The sequence below is a fragment of the Rhinoraja longicauda genome, chromosome 8 (genome assembly GCF_053455715.1).
Source record: "Rhinoraja longicauda isolate Sanriku21f chromosome 8, sRhiLon1.1, whole genome shotgun sequence".
In the NCBI taxonomy this organism is placed as follows: domain Eukaryota; kingdom Metazoa; phylum Chordata; class Chondrichthyes; order Rajiformes; family Arhynchobatidae; genus Rhinoraja; species Rhinoraja longicauda.
The window spans coordinates 49,941,404-49,964,667 of NC_135960.1; the positions used below are offsets into that span (position 1 = coordinate 49,941,404).

The window sequence follows — 23,264 nt, forward strand, 5'->3', positions numbered from 1 at the left end:
TCATACTTTATGTGTTCAGCAGGTGCAGCAATATATTCCACATTACTTTAAAGGCTGCACAATTGCCACACTAAATAGAAATACTATTATCACCATTATTTTGCTGTATTCTTTGGCTCACATATACACTAAAATACCATAAACATTATTTAGAACTCCTTTGATATCTATCTATCTATCTATCTATCTATCTATCTATCTATCTATCTATCTATCTATCTATCTATCTATCTATCTATCTATCTATCTATCTATCTATCTATCTATCTATCTATCTATCTATCTATCTATCTATCTATCTACTACTAAAACTCAGATCTTGTAGCGTTGTATATATATTCCACTGATGTCGGCTGAATACGGTAAAACGGTGAACGTAAATGGTGGGGGAAAGAGGGGTACTGGGAAAAGGGGAGGTCCATATCCCTCCCCTCTCCCACATCCATCCCTCCCTCCTCTCTCACCCCCCCCTCCCTCCCTCCAAAAATACCACCCCATCTCTCATCACCCTCCCCCCCTCCCTCCACCCTCAATCCTCAACACATCCCTCCCTCCACCACTCCCTCCCCCTCGATCACTCCACACCTCCCTCCCCCAAACCTCACTCTCCCTCCCTCCCCCCTTCACTCCCTCACCCCCTCCCGGATACAATGGACGGGCCAAAGGGGAGAGTGTGGGGAGAGTAAGAGTGGGGATGGGGGACGAGAGAATGGGGGAGTGGGGAATGGGCCCAACGGGCCCACTTTGTCTAGTATACTACTAAAACTCAGATGTTGTATATATATATATATATTCCACTGATGTCGGCTGAATACGGCAATTCCGGCAAAACGGTGAACCGTAGCGCCACGGTTTTTGTACCGCCTTAATCAGCATGCGGTTCGCTGCTGGAAAATGATATTTCTATTTAATTCGGGCGCATATTTTTTAAGTTACAGAGGTTTAAAAGTGCTGCCCCCCCTCATTTATCGAAGTTTTGACAGAAGGGGGGCGCTGCGGTGCGGCAGTGCTCAGTACGCATGCGCGGCATCTCCTCACTCGCACCAAAACAATGGACGCCGTTAGCGGCGCCAGCCCGCGATCACCGGCTCACCTCTCCTCTCTCCCCTTGCTTCTCTCCTCTCTCCCACACCCGGGAGAACATCTCCCCGCTATCCCCCCCCCCCCCCGGGCCTTTGAATGATGCGATCTCCCGAAGCCCCCCCCCCCACCGGACTTTTCACTGATCCGATCACCCGCACCCCCCCCCCCGGGCCTTTAACTGATGCTAAGAGTGTGTCTGGGGGAGAGAAAATGGGGGGGGGGGGCTGAGAATGGGGAATGGGACAACAGGGGTAGTGCGGAGGGGAATTGGTGGTGGGGGAAAGAGGGGTACTGGGAAAAGGGGAGGTCCATATCCCTCCCCTCTCCCCCATCCCTCCCTCCCCCCTCTCTCCCCCCCCCCTCCCTCCCTCCAAAAATACCACCCCATCTCTCATCACCCTCCCCCCCTCCCTCCACCCTCCATCCTCAACACATCCCTCCCTCCACCACTCCCTCCCCCTCGATCACTCCACACCTCCCTCCCCCAAACCTCCCTCTCCCTCCCTCCCCCCTTCACTCCCTCACCCCCTCCCGGATACAATGGACAGGCCAAAGGGGAGAGTGTGGGGAGAGTAAGAGTGGGGATGGGGGACGAGAGAATGGGGGAGTGGGGAATGGGCCCAACGGGCCCACTTTGTCTAGTCATATTATATAAATAAAGATACAGTACATACAAATGGAAGAAAATACTAGACACCTCTGTAAGACAGTAAATTTCTGGATATAAATAAGCAAATATTTTGTAATATACCTACATATTTGAACAGTTTTGATACTGTAAAACGATTACATTTATTCCTTTTCACAAAAATCAGTTGACATTTGTATACACAATCTACACCAAATTAATATTTTTCTAAAAAGACATTTAGTTTCCATCTGTTACAGTATTAATGCAACTCTTACCCCAAAATCACAACTAAAGGGGTAATGCATCTAGAATAAAATTTGGTGCTTTACACTCCATAATTTTACATTATGACAAAAAGCACCTGACACAGTGTAGCTACGAAAAGGTTCTGCACAGTCTAGGTAAGTCTACTATGATAGAGTTACATTTTACCTCTAAGGGTTAAATTCACTGCACATTTTCCACAGTACTCACAGTTTAGATTGCTGAGCTCTTTCAAAGGAACATACACGCGGAGGGAGGCTCACATGTAGGAACAATATGTATTTAGATTTTGTATCTGTTAAATAATTACTTCTAATAAATAATCATTGGCTAAAGAATAGATTTACATACTGCCTGACAGTACTGAAATGTGTTGCACAGATCTTTAAATAACACATTTATTGGATATTAATCAGTTTCAAATGAAAGCATTGCTTAGTAATAGCAAACAGAACCAACTTAACCAATTACAAATCCCCTCCCAGTCGTTCTATCTCCTCAATGAGGAAGTCGATGTCAGATTTTGTTACAGCTGGGTTTGAAATGACCATGCGGAAGAAGTTAGTTTTATCTCCTTGAGGCTGATATCCAACCATTGTGGTGCCACATTCCATCATCTGTGCTTTTATTTTTGGAGCAACCTATGAAAATATAAAAAGATGAATTTTCCCTGAGGAAGAGGGGGCATATAAAAAAAGAATAGCCGTTGGTTACTAATTTTATTTCAGGAAGGAAAAAGAAAGGCGCAAAGATTAAAAGTAAGAAAAGATGAGTGCTTCACAATCCTCAGGGTAAGTTAGTATTTTTAGAACCATGGGTCGCTAAATAAGAATTATAGCTTACTGGACCATCAAAGTAGACTATATTCCCAGAATCAATATTTTCAGGATATTTTACAGACAATCTGGTTCATGAATGCTTGAAATTTATGTTAAATGAACAATTTCCCCTGCTTAAGGCACAGAAGTCTGCAAAATGGTGCAAACCACAGCGGAACCAAGGAACTATTCATTGAATCATAGACATACAGCAAAGAAATGGGATCTATGGGCCATCACTTTCACGCTAATTTTTTGCCCATCTGCACAAATCCCATTTATCTACATTAGGACCATATCCTTCTACGCCTTGCCTATTAAATGTCTGTATAAATGATTCTTAAACATAATTTGATCCCATCCTTTTTCTGCAGATATGCTGCCTGACCCACTGAGTTACTCCAGAACTCTATGTCAACCGGATTCAATCACCTCCTCTGGCAGCATATTCCAGATATCAATCATTCTCTGTGTAAAAAAACTTCCCCTCAGGTCCAATTGAAAACCCCCACCTCTCAACTTAAAATTAGGCTCTTTTGTTTTAACACCCCATCAGAATCAGATTGAACCCTATCTATGTCTCATAATTTTATACTTTTAACAGGTTACCCCTCAACTTCCTCCACTCTCGGAGAAACAAGCTCAGCTTCTCCAATCTCCCCATAACTGGTCATCCAATCTAGGTAATGCTTAGGGAATCTCTTCTGCATTTTCTTTGATGTAATCATTATAGTGTGGTGACCAGACTACTCACAATACTTGGTCCAGTCTAACCAGTGCTTTGTAAAGTTGTAACATTATATGCATTCCATGCCCCACCTCCGAAGGGAAGCATGCCATATTACTGGCATCAATATTTACAAGTTCTATAACTTCTAACTGAACTAATTCTGGAAATATTGATTGCTCATAGTTTCACCTACATAATGGGGGCATATACTGACAGTTTCACAGTCATTACAACAGCAGGATTCCTGTGGGATTGTATCCAGGTACAGCTAATTAAAGACCGCGTTAAGGAACTGGAGCAACAGCTAGATGACCTCAGGATTATCCGGGAGAATGAGAGCTTCTCAGATGAGGCATATAGCGAGGTTGTCATGCCCATCCTCGTTATCATTGGGTTCATGAGGTCAGTGCTGTAGACGTTGTTTATATATGGATTTCAGCAAGGCATTTGACAAGGTTCCACCTGGTAGGCTGCTCTGTAAGGTTAGATCATAAGATCATAAGATCATAAGTGAGAGGAGCAGAATTAGGCAACTCGGCCCATGAAGTCTACTCCGCCATTCAATTATGGCTGATCTATCTCTCCCACCTAACCCCATTCTCCTGTCTTCTCCCCATAACCTCTGACCCCTTTACTGATCAAGAATCTATTTATCTCTGCCTTAAATATATCCACTGACTTGGCATAGGATCCAAGTAGAGACAGCTGACTAGATTGAAAATTGGCTTCATAGAAGGAAGCAGAGGATGATGGTGGAAGGTTGTTTTTCGGACCTGAGGCCTGTGACTAGTGGTGTGCCTCAGGGTTCAATGTTGGGCCCATTGGTGTTTGTCATCTATATCAATGATACGGATGAGAATGTACCAGGCATAATTAGTAAGTTTGCAGAAGATATTAAAGTGGGTGGTATTGTAGACAGTGAAGATGGTTGTTAAAAATTGTGCAGGATCTTGTTCGGTTGGACAGGTGGGCTGAGGAATGCTTAATGGAGTTTAATGCAGAGGACCTATAAAGTGAATGGCAGTGTTCGGGGGGGGGGGGGGGGGGGGGAGTATTGTAGAGCAGAGGGATCTAGGAGTGCAAATACATAGTTCCTTGAAAGAGGCGTCACAAATTGATAAGATGGTCAAGAAAGCTTTTGGCACATTGGCCTTCATCAGTCAGAGTATTGAGTATAGAAGTTGAGAGGTCATGTTACAGTTGTTGAGTGACATTGGTGAGGCCACATTTAGAGTATTGTGTTCAGTTTTGGTCACCCTGTTATTGGAAAGATATTGTTGAGCTGAAAGGGTACCAAAAAGTGTTATGAGGATGTTGCCAAGACTCGAGGGCCTGAACTACAGGGAAAAGATCAGTAGGCTAAGACTTTATTCTTTGAAGTGCAGGAGGATGATTGCTGATCATTTAGAGGTGTACAAAATCGTGAGAGGAATAGATTGGGTAAATGCAGTCTTTTACCCAGAGTAGGGTAATCGAGAACCAGAGGACATAAGTTTAAGGTGAAGAGGGAAAAATTCTATAAGAACCTGAGGGACCACTTTTTCCACACAGAGTGTGGTGGGTATATAGAACGAGTTGCCGGAGGAGGTAGTTGATGCAGGTACTATCACAGCATTTGAAAAAAACATTTAGACAGGTACATGGATAGGATAGGTTTAAAGGGATATGGGCCAAATGCACACAGGTGAGACCAGTGTAGATGGGACGTTGGTTGGCATGGACAAGTTGGCCTTAAGGGCCTGTTTTCACGCTGTATTACTCTATGGCAATATGGCAATGTGACTCTTCATGTCATATCTGTTCCTCTACCAATCACCGACAATCTGCATGCATGGGTTACTGATTCTTCTGCACTGCAACCCATTTCTCCTTATTTGTATTATCAACACCCAATCTCAAATTTGAATAGCTCGATCAAATCACTGCTTAATCTTCTCTACTGCCATTATCCACCCTCTAACAAAGCAGTGATTAATATTGGGTAAATGTGTAATCCCTTAGAACAAACCTTAACATCAGCCTTGTTCTTTTGTGGTGCTGCACGAGCTTTTGTAAAGTCCCTGTCAGCTTTTAGCATTTTTATAAACACAATTAGGCACAACAATTGCAAGCACAGTGCATACAAAAGAGGTGCAGATGTAAGACTGAAGAGTTCAGCAATGTTCAATTCACATGTATTGTCTGAGACAGCTTTCAGCATTACTTTCAGTAATAAAGCATGCATACTGACAGTTTCACATCACAAAAATTATATCACAAACATGTAGGTTATTACAATTGGTTAACAATTACTGCAGAAATAAATGTTGTAATTAGCTCAGCAATTACAATTCCATGCAAAATTTGGAATTTTACCTTGCGAAGCTTTTCCTTTCTCTCTTCACAATCTGGCATTTCGCGAATACTTGGTGGAATGTACCAGAAGCAAACATTTGTGTGCTCCGGCTACGAAAGAAATGGACAAGAATAAATTGGAAAAAATCTCTTGCTTTAATGATTGCATATGCAACTGAATAGGCCAATATGAACACGCAGAGCCTGAATTTCTCATCTGAATATCGAATATCAATATATCGATACAATCAAGGGTCCCAAACAGAAACATGACCGATCCAAGATCTCTAGAGATGCTGCCTGACCCACTGAGTTACTCCTGCACTTTGTATCTTTTTTGTAAACCAGCATCTGCAGTTCCTTGTGTCTTCATGGAATGGGAGAGTTAGACAGTTTGTAGTCAGGGGTCTTTGCTCCACTGAGATTGTGGTGCAATGTTTGAGCACTGAACTGACAATATAACTGTTCCCTTGAATGTTACATGCTTTGTAGAGAGAAAGTACATGCTTTGAATATTGGTCTTCAATCCTTGGGGATCAGTTTTATAATAACCGTGAAAAGTGGTCACTTGGAATATTTAGGGCATGATTTCTCAGGTTTTGAGGGATCTAATGTATCCTATGGCCATTCACATCTCAATTCACTACAAGTGCAGTTGCTGAGGATCATCCCAAAGATGTCAAATAAGCCAGTGCATACACCCAGAGAACCTACAATGCAAGGGATTTTCAGGAAAACAAACGCAATATGAATTACTGTGTCTATGTTCTTCCCCAGACATTAACAAATAAAGCCATTCTTCTGCAACTCATTTTCCTGAACTGCCCATGTGAGTTGAACACAAAACAGAGGGATTTGAAGAGAAGGATGAATGCTGGATGTAAACTGCTCAAAGACAAAAAATGGTTTGTTGAAATCCGGAGGATACAATGACAATGTTTCGGAAGATAGAGGCAATGTGATTGAAAGAGGTGCCACAGATGTACATCAGAGGGCATACAGAGCAAGAAACGTTGCTTATTATCCTTTTAATCAGCGTCGAGGAGGAAATTAGGTGCTAGTTACAGTTTTTAAAATGAATGAGAAAAGTAATTGATAATCAATACATTTACCTCTGCATCGAATACCATTTTATATCCTTCCCTCTTCCTAATCTTGTTATGGAGGTACATTGCCAGATCCAAGCATTTGTTAATTTGGTTTTCAAATCCCACTGTTCCCTGCAATGATCAAGAAAAATATTAAGTATTAAGCCATCAAGTGCACTGAAATTAAAACTATTTGTTGAAATTCAGTATGTATGAAACCAATGTAGTGGTTTCAAATTATAAAAACATTCTGTTAATACTAATGTTGATTAAAGGGAGCTAAATATTTTGAACATTATAAGCAATTGTATAACTTATTATACTTCCCAAATTGAGTTACTGCATTAAATAAATGGAGAAAAAGATGACCAAAATTGGGAACTAAATATTCCAAGGTAATCAACATTCAGGAAGGACAGGCCAAAGGTGAACGGAGGGGCAAATTAGCGATGGTATTAAAGAATCTTAACTCAGCAGAGCGTGCTATAGTTTTAGAATCACAAGGTCAGAAAGCAATGTGGGAGTTATTTATGGTAGTTGTGATGTCGGGCAGGGATTGAATGAGGATATTAGAGGTGCGTGTAACAGAGTGATGCAGTAATCTGTGGATATCAATCTCCATATCATCTGAACAAACTACATTACAACTAACAATGTACAGAATGAATTCCTGGAAAGTGTACAAGATGGTTTCAGTATGTTGAGGGACCAATTGAAGAATTCCAGATCTAGTATTGTGCAAAGAGAAAGGATGAATTCATTGTTTAGTAAATGGTCTCGTAAACAACCAGACACAGATGCTCCTACATCGGTCACTGCAATTTTGTTCTTTCTCCTTCAGTTCCAGATGAAATAGAACCCCAGAAAGAAAGGAAAGGACAGAGATTTTTGTTGCTCCAATTAGAACCTGAAATTACCACCAATCATAATTACCACCAGTCATCATTCAACTCATAAGCATCAGTCCATGGCGACGATGACAGGGCGTAGAGAACTGATCAAGGAGTTTGTGGACTGGTGCCAGCGGAACCGCCTCTGGATCAACGCGGGGAAAACCAGGGAGATGGTGGTAGATTTCCACAGGCGCAGCCAGGTCCCCCCGACACTAGTGAACATCCAGGGAATGGACATCGGGAGGATAGACTCTTATAAGTACCTGGGTGTTTACCTCAATAATAAATTGGACTGGACCGAAAACACCAATGCGCTATACAAAAAGGGCCAGAGCAGACTTTATCTGCTGAGGAGACTCAGGTCTTTTGGAGTGCAGGGGGCACTCCTAAGGACCTTCTACAACACGGTGGTTGCATCAGCCACTTTCTTTGGAGTGGTCTGCTGGAGCAGCAGCATCTCAGTGGCGGATGGGAAGAGACTTGACAAGCTGGTCAGGAAGGCCAGCTCTGTCCTGGGTTGCCCCCTCGACTCAGTGCAGGTGGTGGGAGAGAGGAGGATGATGGCAAAGTTAAAATCGCTGCTGGACGACTCCCACCCCATGCAGGACACTGTCACTGCACTGAGTAGTTCCTTCAGTGACAGACTCCTTCACCCCAAGTGTGTGAAGGAGAGATATCGGACGTCCTTCCTTCTCGCTGCTGTGAGACTGCACAACCAGCTCTGCTCCCAGCAGACCAGTCAACAGTAGCAGTAACAATTAAGGAATACACAGAAAACTGATGACAATTTATCCTTGTCTTTACTTTCATTTATAATGAATGATCTCTTGCAATCCACTTTGCTGCTGTAACACTGTAAATTTCCCCGGTGTGGGACGAATAAAGGAATATAATATAATATTATATTATTATTATGGCGAATTATATAAAGGGCTTCAGAAAGTGAGCACGAGGGCACTAAATAGAATTTTAAAAAACAAGAACATTTGGCAATAGGAATGGGAGACAAGAGGTACAGGGTAAGATAAGCCTCATGTTCTTCAAGGCATCCCGATTTGGTCAACCCTCTGGGGAAGAATTAGGAATCATGCTTTTTCTTTTAAATGTAGGATGTTGACACAGCATCACTATGATTTATGCCTACTCCTCCTGTACAACACCTTATGGCCATCTGGAGAAACTTACGTGTGCAATATAATAAAGAGTTATTTTACCTCTGTAAAGACTACACTGAGTTGTGTTGCATCTGCTAAAGCACAAACATTGACTTAGGAGGAGGATTACCTGTCTGTCAACTTGCTGATATCACACAAGTGTTTCAACAGCACAATCTCTTCCAGTTTGGACAGACTTAGTAAATGGTGAAAGAGTGCTTACTGACACTAGCTTCAACTTTTGCCTGCAATTTTATGAATCCATGACTTCCCTGACTTCATAACATCATTCCACTGCTTCCATATGCCTCTCAGAATTATAAATTTGTGTCGACAATTCTCCATTATTCCGAACCTCCCTTCATTTCTTCTTTGTCCTATCTCTTCCACCAAAACTGCTGGATCACCTGCCCAATAGTCCAAATTCCCCTCCCTTCTACCCCAGTTAATCCTGATTTTAGTAACAATAAGATATTTTCATAAAATTGCAGGCAAAAGTTGGAGCTAGTGTCAGATACAACCACTGCAACTCCTTTTGCTTTCCCACTCCAGGGCACAGTCTCTGTCTGCATCTTGTTCTTTCAGCAAAGAGATGTGGAAGAAAGTTTCTCCATTCCTCCATTCCCTATTGTTATAGTAAAACATTTGAGGGAATCTGTCATACTCTCCCCACCTCCATTCAGACTGTGGATTATACTGACGATTTATGATATTGTTGGTATTGCTAAAAAGAAAATCGCTCAGGTGGCACAGTGGCGCAGCTAGTAGAGCAGCTGCCTCACAGTGCCAGAGATCTGTGTTCGATCTTGACCTCAGGTGCTGTCTGTGTGGAGTTTGCACGTTCTCACTGTGACTGCAGGGTTTTCCTCTCGGTGCTCTGATTTCCTGCCACATTCTAAAGATGTGCGGGTTTGTGGGTTAATTGGCCTTTGTGGCATGGACTAGGTGGGCTGAAGGGCCTGCTTCCATGGTGTATCTCTAAATTAAATGTAAAATGTATTTATATGAAAAATGTGAACATTTATATTTGGAGCAGGAGTAGATAAATTAGGCCATTGATTATAAGATCCATGCTAATATTACCTCCTAAATATCACAAAACTTTTCACATGGATATATTTCACGGGTGATGGAGGGATATGGATCATGTGCAGGAAGGTGAAATTAGTTTATCTAGGCATCCTGTTAGGCACAGACATTGTGGGTGAAAGGGCCTAATTCTGTGCTTTTGGATGTTCAAAATTCTACAATAACCTTTGATGTAGCAAGATACAAATTAGTCACTAATGAATGTTAAGATTTAGAACGGCAGTCATACACTCCAATTTATTTACACTATCAAAATACTTATGTTCCCAGCCACCTGACAGCCGATTCCAATACAATTTCCCCTGTTCTGTGCTGTGCTGAGCAAAACCACATTTGTGACGATCGCAATCTTGGACATATAACCCACAGCAAAACTCAGGGGGGTCTGGTCTACCCCAACAACTGCTGACGACCTTCTACCGCTGCACCATAGAGAGCATCCTAACGCATGGCATCCCTGTGTGGTACCTCAGCTGCACGGAGGCAGAAAGGAAAGCTCTACAGCGGGTAGTCCAAAGAGCTCAGAGGGCCATCGGAACACAGCTACCAGACTTGGAGGGCATCTACAACACACGATGCCTCAGAAAAGCCACCAGCATCCACAAAGACTCTTCACACCCCTGCAACAGTCTGTTCGAACTCCTTCCATCGGGCAGACGATACAAGGCCTTCTACGCCCGCACCTCCAGACTCAGCTTCATCCCCAGGGCCATAGCTGCTATGAACCGGTCCTGCTGAGCCGGATGGTCACAACGCATAGATCAACTTGCACTTTACCCTGTCTAAAACTGTTACTATTGTTTCGTTGGGTTGCTGTTGTCTAAATTACTTAAATTATTGCATCGTATGGGAGGCGCATTCCCAATCTCGTTGTACCTCTGGGTACAATGACAATAAAGATATATTGTATTATTGTATTGTATTGTTATTTTCGTGAATACTCAGAAGACGGGTCTCCACCCGAAACATCACCCATTCCTTTGCACCGGGAAAGCTGCCTGTCCCGCTGAGTTACTCCAGCATTTTTTGTCTATCTTCAGATAAAGCAATTAGGCAAGCAGGTTTTAATAGCTCCGCATGGGGACTGAAAACCATCCCGTGTCAGGACAGGGCAGAGGAAACAGCCAGGACTGAGATCGGGGATCACACTGGACTCGGGAGTTTGGCAATAAACATTTAAAATGTGTTTAATTGACCATTTGTGAAGCCGATTTACTGCTGCCACGTGGACTCTGTCGTGAGACCAATAGATTGGCATGATAATACATCGACCTATGTACACAACAGCTGCATCATCGCCTGGATAGTCAAGCTGATACCGTGCCAGCACCGAGGAACTGCCGGCCCGGCATCAGGTTAATTGATTATCTGGCACCGGCCGGATTACAGGGCATGTACCACTTACAAATATGCCATGACCTCCAGCCACAATATCGGGGAATAGGAAGTGGAATATCTTGAAAGTGGAATTTCGTGGAACATCTTTGCCCACTGGCCTAGATTCGAGCAAGTGAATCAGTTTGATGTCAAATGTTTTTAAATTACAGGATTTTAGTTTTGTTTTCAACAGTTGTAACTCAGTAAATTCTCCTACTTGTTATTCGCTGCCTTTTTAGTTGTTACTTTTAAATACAAATTGGTGCTATTTAGTGCTGAGAACCGCAATTATCAATGTTAATGTTAATTTGCATAAGAAAAGACACAAAGTGCTGGAGTAACTCAGCGGGTCAGGCAGCATCTCTGAGGAACATGGATAGGTGACATTTAAGGTTTGGACCCTTCTTCAGACTGGAGAAGAAACGCTACCTATCCATGTTCACCAGAGATGCTGCCTGGCCCACTGAGTTACTCCAGCACTTTGTGTCTCTTCTGTAAACCCAGCACTGCAGTTCCTTTTTTTTTTAGTTGAGTTGAGTTTAGTTTATCATCACGTGTACCGATGATACAGTGAGAAGCTTTTGTTGCGTGCTAACCTGTCAGCAGAAAGACAATACATGATTACAATCGAGCCATTCACAGTGTACAAATGCAAGATAAAGGGAGTAACGTGAATGTTTAGTGCAAGATAAAGTCCGGTAAAGTCTGATGAAGTCTTCTACTCTTTATTTGCACAAGGAGGTGTTGCAACATGTCAAATTGCCAATTAAGGACATATTCCAAGATTACCTTAGCTTTCCACATCAGCCAAAACTTGAAGATGTCCACATGACGGCCGCACTGTATTGCTTTGTCTCCCGTATCGTAGGACACATCGTACTGTTTATCCTGCTGGAACAGGTACCCTGCGCACATCTGATTGCAACCTTGGAGAATGCCCTGTGAGCAAAGTAGAATCGTTAATTTACTTTGTGAATTTGCCAGCACTCACATCAAAAAACAATAATCTTGCAAAACTTTGTGCAGTTATACTTTTTAAATATAAATATAATTTGTTATTTTTTCTTAGCAGAAAGAATGAAAAGAAGAAAGTTAAAATTCAAAGTGAGGAAAATCATTTGGACAGGCAAAACATCCAATGTCTTCAGAGTACTAAGATAGAAAAGAGACAATAAAATGAACAATTGAGATCAATTTTATAACATATCCACTGCAGTTCCTTTCTAATAATTTAATTACCTCCATTTTATTTGTTCATCGTTACTTCTCCCTTGTCTGCTATTGTACACAGCCTTCCAGAGGCCAACTATTCAGAAAAAGTGCAAAAACAAACAAGGCCAATGTTGAGAACTTCCTTGTGAACAAGAAACCTCTCCATTTTAATATTGCTTTACTACAGCAAAGCAGCAAACATTATTAAAATAAAAGTAAGGCAAAACTAAAATGAACCTTTATTTGTTTTTATTCTTTATTCATTTTAATATGTTGGGACTAAATATTGGGGGGTGGGGGGGGGGGACAGGGGAGAAGGTGGGTGGGGGGGGGTTGAGTTGGAAGCAATCAGCCCAGGTTTCAATCTGTGTGGATGGGGCGGCACAGTGGCGCAGCAGTGGAGTCACTGCCTTACAGCGCCAGAGACCCGGGATCGATCCTGACTACGAGTGCTGTCTTTTCGGAGTTTGCATGTTGTGACTGCATGGATTTTCTCCAGGTGCTCCGGTTTCCTCCCACATCCCAAAGATGTGCAGGTTTGTTGGTTAATTGGATTTGGTAAAAAATTGTAAGTTGTCCCTAATGTGTAGGATAGTGGTAATGTATGGGGTGATCGCTGGTCGGCATGATCTCAGTGGGCCGCAGAGGCTTTTTCCGTGCTGTATCTCAAGTCTAAAGTAAAGTCTAACCCAGAAACTAATATTGTGGAAGAATCATTTTATTTTTTTTGATAAATATTTTTATTAAGCATAAGTACATATTAATAAATTATTATATCTTATACATTTCTATACTTTTTTTTTTTTTTTCAAAGAGGGAAAGATAGAGAAAAATAAAATAAAAATAAGAAGTCCAAATTGGAGAAATGAATGGAGTATTAAAAAAGTTATCCATCATTGGAGATATATCGATGATTTACAATTCATAATTCTTCCTCCATTCCATTATTCAGGCCGCGGTCAGGTCCTCGCACCAAGCCATTTTGACCCTTTAAATATACGATAAATGGAGACCATATTCCTCTGAAAAGAATCAACCTGTCCATGAGTACAAGTCTCAATCTTTCCAGATGGAGTGTCTCCGACATTCCTGTAATCCACATTTTAATTGTGGGGGATGTAGGACCTTTCCAAAATTTCAGTATTAATTTTTTCCCAATTATTAAGCTATAATCAATAAAAATTCTTTGATTCGTTGTTGTTAATTGATCTGTTTCTAATATTCCCAGTATTATTAAATTTGAGTCAGGGGTCAGCTTCATATTAATCACATTCGAAATTATTTTGAATATTTCTGACCAGAATTTAGTGATTTTTTCACAGTTTGTAAATATATGCGTTAAATTAGCTTCCAATTGCTGACATTTATCACAAATGGCAGATATATTTGGAAAAATACTATGTAATTTAGTTTTTGAATAATGTAGTCTATGTAATATTTTAAATTGTATAAGAGAGTGTCTAGCATTTAGCGAACAGTGATGTATGTGTTGTAAACTTTCATCCCATATCTCAGGTCTAATAATTTGACCTAATTCATTTTCCCATGACTGTCTATATATTTCTGTCGTTGGAGCGTCGTTTTCCAGTAAAATATTATAAATATATGATATCAATTTTTCTGTATTTGGGTGTTTATTTAGACATTCATCTAAAATCTCTGTCTTTCTATTTCTAATTTCATATGTGTTTGCTTTTACATAATCTCTAATTTGTAAATATCTAAAGTAATCTTTTGAATGTAATCCATAAATTTGTTGTAATTCTTGAAATGAAAGGAAAATTTTTTCCCTATAGAGATCTCCCATCTTATTTATTCCACAGTTTTTCCATTGTAAAAAACCTTTATCTATCATTGAAGGTTTAAATGTGATATTATTTACAATAGTAAGAGCTAGTGGTATACATTCCAATTTTAATGTTTTCTTTATTTGTTTCCAAATACGTATTCCACTATCTATTATAAGATTTTCACTATAGGTTTTCTTACTTATTTTATTATTGGCGAATAAAATCGAACTAATTTCAAAGGGCAAACAATCTTCTTTTTCCATTTTTAACCAGGTTGGTTGTTTATCTGTCTCTACTAACCAGAAGTTAATATTTTTAATATTGACTGCCCAATAATAAAACAAAAAGTTTGGTAAAGCTAGACCTCCATTTATTTTTGCTTTACATAAGTGTTCTTTTTTTATTCTATGGCTCTTATAATCCCAGATAAAGTTAGTGACTATGGAATCAATCTTTTTTAAAAAATTTTTAGGAAGATATATCGGAATCATTTGGAAAAGATATAATAATTGTGGGAGAAAAATCATTTTTATTGCATTAATTCTACCTATCATTGAGATTGGTAATGTTTTCCAATATAAAATATTTTTATTTAATTTGTTCAATAAGAGCGGAAAATTAGATTTAAATAAAGAATCAAATCTTTTTGTTACATAAATTCCAAGATATTTTATTTTTTCGTTTGCTATCTTAAAAGGAAATTGTTGTAATATATGTAGATTTTTTACCCTTATCGGCATAAGTTCACTTTTATTCCAATTAATACTATAACCTGAATATGATCCAAATTCAGTTATTAATTTTAGTAAATTTGGAATGCTAATTTCCGGGTTTGTGATATAAAGTAATACATCATCCGCATATAAAGAAATTTTATTTTCAGTATTTATGGTGTCATATCCATATATTTCAGGATGTGTTCTCACCCGTTGAGCTAAAGGTTCTAATGCAAGTGCAAACAATAGTGGGGATAAAGGACAACCCTGTCTGCAGCCTCGAAATAGATTAAATTTATTTGATAGTATTTGATTTGTTATTATTCTAGCTGTTGGATTGGTATATAATAATTTAACCCAAGTGATAAACTTCTCTCCCAAATTAAAAAATTCCATAACCGAAAACAAATAAGACCATTCCACTTGGTCAAAGGCTTTCTCCGCATCTAACGAAATAATTACTAAGTCTTTATTAATACCTCTTTTCGAATATATAATATTATATAATCGTCTGAGGTTATATGAGGAATAACGTTTTGGTATAAATCCTGTTTGATCGGGATGAATTAGTTTATTAATAACTATACTTAATCTTTGTGCTAATATTTTCGTTAGTATCTTTTGATCAGTATTTAAAAGCGCTATAGCTCTATATGATCCTGGGTCCTCCAGATCCTTGTCTATTTTAGGTATAAGTGTTATAATAGATTCATTTAACGTTTCTGGTAGTTTCCGACAAGTATAGATATTATCATAAAGTATCTTCAGACGTGTTGTGATCAGATCATAAAATGTTTTATAAAATTCCGAACCGATCCCATCTGGTCCCGGTGTTTTACCATTTTTTAATGATCTGATAGATTCTTCAACTTCTTTTACTGAAATTTCCGCATTTAGTGATTCTCTATTTTGTAAATCCAACCCCTTCAGATTACATTTTTTTAAAAATGCTTCCATTCCTATCCTATTTTCTGTCGTTTTAGCTGAATATAGCTTTTTATAATATTGCAGAAATCTTTCATTAATATCCTTAGGTTGTACTAAAGGTTCGCCAGTATGTGATTTAATCCTATGGATTATTTTTTCTCCTTCCATCTTTCTAAATTGACGAGCCAATAATTTATGAGGTTTATCTCCAAATTCAAATTGTAATTGTTTGGTATATTGGTAGTGTTTTACGACTTGATCTGAGTATATTTTATTTAATTTATATTTCAGTGCAGCGATTTTATTATGTATTATTATAGATGGATTAGCAGCGTTCTCTGTATCTAATTGTTTAATCTCCTTTTCTAATTCCTGTTGTTCCATCCGATTCTTTTTATTATAGAATGCTTGAGAAGATATCATAATTCCACGGACATATGCTTTAAAGGTTTCCCATAGTAGGGCAGAAGATATTTCCGGTTTATCATTTATTTCGAAAAAAATCTTAATCTGTTCTATAATATATTCCTGAGTTGTTTTATTTTTTAATATTTGTGGGTTAAATCTCCATTGCCCCCGTTTTTCCATTTTACCATTTATTTTAATCATAAATGTTAAAGGTGCATGATCTGAGATTATAATATTATGGTATTTTGAATTATAAGTGAGTGAGATAAGTTTAGCGTCGACCAAAAAATAATCTATTCTTGAATAGGTTTTATGTACAGGTGAATAAAATGTGTTGATGCTAAAATGCATGCTTTTGTTACAAACCAATTCTGGGGGGAGAAAAATAGGCTATCGCAACCAATGGGAAGATAAATGATGACAAAGGCATGGCAGAAGAATTGAACAGATAAAGTCAAAAGGTCAGATTTTCTGCACATATCACAGATAAGACAAACTCAAATTGATTGTTTCTAAGTTTCAAAGGAAATGATGTAAACCAAAAGTAAAAGGCTCCAGTTGGGAATGCTGCAGGTTCAGATTTTCGAAGGTACCAAGTAAACTGACAGACTATTGCATATCATGCTGGAAATTATTTTCAATAATTCACTTGTGTCCAGTGTATTCCTAATAAATGGGGAAAAGACATATCTGTTATATGTTTTTGAAAGGGTTTAAAGTTAAAATGAAAACTATTGACCAGTGGAGGTGAATCTAGACTCATAAAAAAAGCCTTTATCAAAACAAAATCATTGTAGATGTGGATAGAAATGTGGTGCTTGGTTTTACAATGGGGTTTGTGTTAATGCAGTACATCTTGCATAAAAGATGCAGAGTAAGGTATATTTAAGGGTATAACTAACTGGCATCACAGGGAGGTATGAGAGGAAAAGATAATCATGGACATATTTCAGTGGTTCAAGTTGATCTGCTACAGACTTTTCTGGGAAAGCAAATGCTAGTGATGCTCACATTGTAAAAGTGAATAACTTTACAATGTTTCTGAATGTCAAAGATTTTCTTGGAAGATTTTGGACAGGACTTGTTCCTGTCAACTTTCATCTTGCAGTTATAATAATAATAATAATAATAATAATAATAATAATAATAATAATAATAATAATAATAATAATAATAATAATAATAATAATAATAATAATAATAATAATAATAATAATAATAATAATAATAATAATAAGTACTTTATTTGTCTCACAACGGGGACATTTGCAGGGTTACAGCAGCAAAGTGAATAGCAAAAATAAATAAGCATTCATTAAAAAATTTTAATTTAGCGGTAATTATCTTTATTTACTTTATTTACTGGTCTGCTGGGAGCAGTGCTGATTGTGCGGTCTGAGGGCAGCAGGAATGAAGGACCTTTGATATCTCTCCTTCACACACTTGGGGTGAAGAAGTCTGTCACTGAAGGAGCTGCTCAGTGCAGTGACAGTGTCCTGCATGGGGTGGGAGGAGTCGTCCAGCAGTGATGATAGCTTTGCCATCATCCTCCTCTCTCCCACCGCCTGCACTGAGTCAAGGGGGCATCCCAGAACAGAGCTGGCCTTCTTGATCAGTTTATCCAGTCTCTTCTTGTCAGCAGTTGAGATGCTGCTGCTCCAGCAGACCACTCCATAGAAAATGGCTGATGCCACCACAGTGTCTTCTTCTTGCGTTTGAGGCAGCAGAAATTATGTAACGCCCTCCAGGCGCTGTAGCCAGTGCAATGTGCTGTTGTCAAGGGCCGTGAGGTCTACCCCTCCCACCAGGGGGACAGAGGACAGTGCAATCGAAAATGATGTGCTGCGCTGTTTGCTGGTCAGCTCCACACACCCAGGATGCTGATGGACACAACCCCCAACGATGCATGTTGGCATTGAACCGGCCGACCCCTGTGTGGAGCCGGTTCAGGGCGACTCACTCTTTGCGGGGCATGTCCGAGCTAGGTGGGGCTGTGGTGGTTGGCGCGACAGTGAATTGAAGAGGTCGCGATGTCTGTTCCCAGCTGGTTCTCCATGCTCCTAGTATGTTGAAACCGGAGCCACAGAGGGTTGCTGTATGACGGGAGAAAGGGTGATGAGATGACAGGCGTTGAGGTCCCAGTTGCCGTGAATCCTGGGCGAGGTGGTGCAAAGGATGTTTGGCGTTCGATGGGGCCTTGCACACCAGCCTATGAGTGAAGAACTCTCTGCGAAGCTTGGCGGGTGCGATACCTGCGAGGGGATCCGTCGGAGTAGGGCGTAGGCAGCCAGTGATGATCCGCATGATGTCGTTGAGGGTGGCGTCTAGCTTGCTGGTATGAGCGCTGCGGCACCATGCTGGGGCGGCGTACACTAGTGTGAGAGCACTGGTTCGAAGAGTAGATGTCCTGGTGCCCCATGACAATCCGGCCAAGCAACACAGGAGGTTGTTCCGCGCAGAGACTTTAGCACGGAGAGCTTCAAGGTGTTGCTTGTAGGTCAGCTGTCGGTCTAGTTTCACCCCGAGGTATGTAAGAAATGGGTTATAGGGTAGGAGTGACCCATTGAGGGTGACGGTTAGCTGGCGTTGAGCTTCCTTGTTGTTCAGGTGAAAGGCCATTGTGGTGGTTTTTGCCATACTCAGTTTTAGTCTCCAGGTCTTAAGGTACACAGTGTCAAAGAAAGTCCTCAGGAGTGCCCCCTCCACTCCAAAGGACCTGAGTCTCCTCAGCAGGTACAGTCTGCTCTGGCCTTTCTTATAAAGTGCATTAATGTTATCAGTCCAGTCCAGTTTATTTTTGAGGTAAACACCCAGGTACTTATAAGAGTCCACTCTCTCAATGTCCATTCCCTGGATGTTCACCGGCACCTGCGGTAATCCACCACCATCTCCCTGGTTTTCCCCACGTTGATCTGGAGGCAGTTCCACTGGCACCAGTCCACAAACTCCATATTGCATCCTATCTCAACCAGGATGCTCTTGGACAGTCAGTTCAGCTTTATGTATCCAAATCATTAAAGTGGAAGACACTTGGACCATTATATTTTGCATTCTCATTTTTCAGATGGCAAAATGCAAGAAGCACTGTGCTTACATAAAAGTTATTGGGAGGTTTATAAAATTCAATGAAAGCTTCCATTTATAATAACACTATTTCAGCAGAAAACCACAACTTTGGTTCTCGCATATACGATCCTGACTACGGGTGCTGCACTGTAAGGAGTTTGTACGTTCTCCCCGTGACCTGCGTGGGTTTTCTCCGAGATCTTCGGTTTCCTCCCACACTCCAAAGACGTACAGGTATGTAGGTTAATTGGCTGGGTAAATGTAAAAATTGTCCCTAGTGGGTGTAGGATAGTGTTAATGTGCGGGGATCACTGGGCGGCAAGGACTTGGTGGGCCGAAAAGGCCTGTTTCCGGCTGTATATATATGATATGATATGATGATATCATCACATTTTCCCCAAAACATTCACAGTCGTTTTCAACCCAATTCCTGCCTCGCAGTTTGCTGCGTTTAAATACAGTCATGAAAATCAATCATCATTGTGGCATGCAAATGAACAGGTCTTCTGGAAACAAATGTACATAGGTTTTGTTGGCTAGAGCTTGCTTGCTCCATCTTCATCCACGAATCACGTTCACAAGCCATTTGAGTACAATTAGGCTATTCAGCCCATCGAGTCTACTCCGCCATTCAATCGTGGTTGATCTCTGCCTCCTAATCCCATTTTCCTGCCTTCTCTGCATAACCCTTGACACCCGTTCTAATCAAGAATATGTTTATCTCTGCTGTAAAAATATCAACTGACTTGGCCTCCACAGTCCTCTGTGGCAATGAGTTCCACAGATTAACTACCCTCTAACTAAAGAAGTTCCTCCTTTCTAAAAGAGCACCCTTTAATTCTGGTCCTAGACTCTCCCACCTGTGGAAACATCCTTTCCACATCCACTCCATGAGTGGGTCATCATACGCTAACCCACTCATTCCTGGAATCATCTTGTAAACCTCCTCTGGACCCTCTCCAGGACCAGCACATCCTTCCTCACATATGGGGCCCAAATGTGCTCACAGAACTCCAGAATAATTTAAATAAATTTGACAGGATCCAGCCACATAAATGAGGGGTGAATTTCACATACATTTGAGGCATAGATAGGGTAGACACTTATGAGCTGTTTTTCTAGGATGAAAATATCAAATGTTAGAGGGCATGGCTTTAGGGCGAGAGGGGCAAAGTTGGGGGAAGATGTGCAAGGCAAGTTTTATTTTACACAGAAGGTGGTGGGTGCCTGGAACGCACTGCCAGGGGCAGTGGTGGAGGTGGACATGATGGTGGCATCGGGGAGACATTGGATAGGCATATGAATAAGCAGGGAATGGAGGCATGTGGATTATGTGCAGGCAGATTAATGTTGGTCTTGGCATCATATTCGGCATGGGCATCATGGCTCAAGGGGCCTGCTCCTGTGCTGTACTGTTCTATGTTCTTCTAATATTGGTGGAATGACAGAACCAGCTGTTTCAAAAGTTATCCCACAGCAATAACTGATTCCACACTGTTGGCATACTTTTGTTTCGATTTTCCTGAGGCACAAAATAACCCAATATGCATGCCAATCTTAGCATGTTTAAGATTCAAAATTCTAGGTAATACATTACATGATACAATCCCATCATTCGTAAGTAATTAGTATAGAGTTACAGATATCTGGTCACATTTCCACTGAAGAATAATGGATGTATTGTTTACTGGCAGCTTTACAGAGGCAAATCTTTTCCTGAAGTTCCTTTCTCAGGTTGTACTGAGGGATTCAGCCCCATAAGTTGTTCATTTCTTTGTGGATAGGCATTTTGTTCAACCAGCTGTTTCAGCACTCTCTATACTGTATCTTCTACATTCTTCGGCATTAATGGCCTTAATGGTTCGTTCTTATTCCCTTTGGTAATACTGGTTCTATGGCTTGAAACTTTCAATTTAGACCTTAATTGGGTTTTAACAGCTTTAATAACTCCACTTGTTAAGTTTAGCCAACCAATTCCAACACTATTGTCTGAATTTATTAAAACTTGGTCTTAAGAGGATCAAAGGACTCAAAAGCTGCCATTAAAAATTGTCCCTAGTGGGTGTAGGATAGTGTTAATGTACGGGGATCACTGGGCGGCACGGACATGGAGGGCCGAAAAGGCCTGTTTCCGGCTGTATATATATGATATGATATGATATGATATGATTCCACTCTAATTTCTCTGTCAATTTCTGGACCCCATGAGTAAAATTATGAGAAATGGGGTGGAACTATCACCTTTCTCTTAAAGTTTAAAAAGAGACAACATAAGAAATGGAAAAAGGAATAGGCTATTCAGCCCTTCATCTCTACTCTGCTAATCTTTGAAACCATGTCTGATCTGTGCCACTACCCTGCATTAACACCGTTCCCTTAATATCTAAAGCTCTATCTATCTCTGTCTCGTGTAGCCTTTTCAGAAGTAGGCCTCTGAGTTACCCTCTGAGAGGCAGAAATTAAAGATGAAATTTACCATTAGCATCAGTGAACTTTAATGCATCTGTGGAAACTGAGATTAGCAAGATTAGGAAGTTTGCAGATGATACAAAAGTGAGTGGTTTTGCAGATAGTGAAGATGGTTGTGAAAGATTGCAGCAGGATCTGGATCGATTGGCCAGGTGGGCGGAGGAATGGTTGATGGAATTTAATACAGAGAAGTGTGAGATGTTGCATTTTGGGACGTCGAACAAGGGCAGGACCTACAGAATAAATGGTAGGCCTCTGGGTAGTGTTGTAGAGCAGAGGGATCCAGGAGCACAGGTGCATGGTTCCTTGAAGGCCGAGTCGCAGGTAGATAAGGTGGTCAAAAAGGCTTTTGGCACTTTGGCCTTTATCAGTCAGAATATTGAGTATAGAAGTTGGGAGGTCATGTTGCAGTTGTATAAGACGTGGTGAGACCGCATTTAGAATATTGTGTTCAGTTCTGGGCACCATGTTATAGGAAAGATATTGTCAAGCTTGCAAGGGTTCAGAAAAGATTTACGAGGATATTGCCAGGACGAGCGTGTGAGCTATAGGGAGAGGTTGAGTAGGCTGGGTCTCTATTCCACGGAGCACAGGAGGATAAGGGGTGATTTTATAGAGGTGCATAAGATCATGAGAGGAATAAATCAGATAGATGCACAGTCTTTTGCCCAGAGTTGGGGAATCGAGGACCAGAGGACATAGGTTCAAGGTGAAGGGGAAAAGATTTAATAGGAATCCGAGGGGTAACTTTTTCACACAAAGCGTGGTGAGTGTAAGGAACAAGCTACTAGAGAAGGTAGTTGAGGCTGGGACTATCCCATCGTTTAAGAAACAGTTAGACAGGTACATGGATAGGACAGGTTTAGAGGGATATGGACCAAGTGCAGGCAAGTGGGACGAGTGTAGCTGGGACATTGTTGCCCGGTGTGGGCAAGTTGGGCCGAAGGGTCTGTTTCCACACTGTATCACTCTATGACTCTATGACAAAGTAATGTTGTAATGACTTTATCACAAAGATGGTATAAAGGCAGCTCGTCATCACCTTCGTCATTGCAATGCGAATTAAAAGCAGGCCTTGTCAATATCACCCACATCCCAATAATTGTTCAGAAGTTGATAAGTCAAAGGAGCAGAATTACGACATTTGGCTCATCGAGTCTACTCCGCCATTCAATCATGGCTGATCCATCTTTTGCTCTCAACCCCATTCTCCTG

The 23,264-nt window shown here is 40.7% G+C and overlaps 1 protein-coding gene across 3 annotated transcripts in view; it reads right to left on the reverse strand.

The window, feature by feature from the left end:
- Nucleotides 1–1,607: 1,607 nt before the first annotated feature.
- LOC144595950 (glutamate decarboxylase 1) overlaps nucleotides 1,608–23,264 on the reverse strand; it is a 48,915-nt gene continuing 27,258 nt past the window's right edge. For all 3 annotated transcript variants that reach the window (XM_078403924.1, XM_078403921.1, XM_078403922.1), the window contains exons 14-17: nucleotides 12,251–12,400; nucleotides 6,973–7,080; nucleotides 5,882–5,971; nucleotides 1,608–2,619 (exon numbers count right to left, since the gene is read on the reverse strand). In XM_078403924.1, coding sequence (XP_078260050.1) covers nucleotides 2,446–2,619; nucleotides 5,882–5,971; nucleotides 6,973–7,080; nucleotides 12,251–12,400 — 522 coding nt within the window. In that variant the 3' untranslated portion in view covers nucleotides 1,608–2,445. The remainder of the gene's footprint in view (nucleotides 2,620–5,881; nucleotides 5,972–6,972; nucleotides 7,081–12,250; nucleotides 12,401–23,264) is intronic.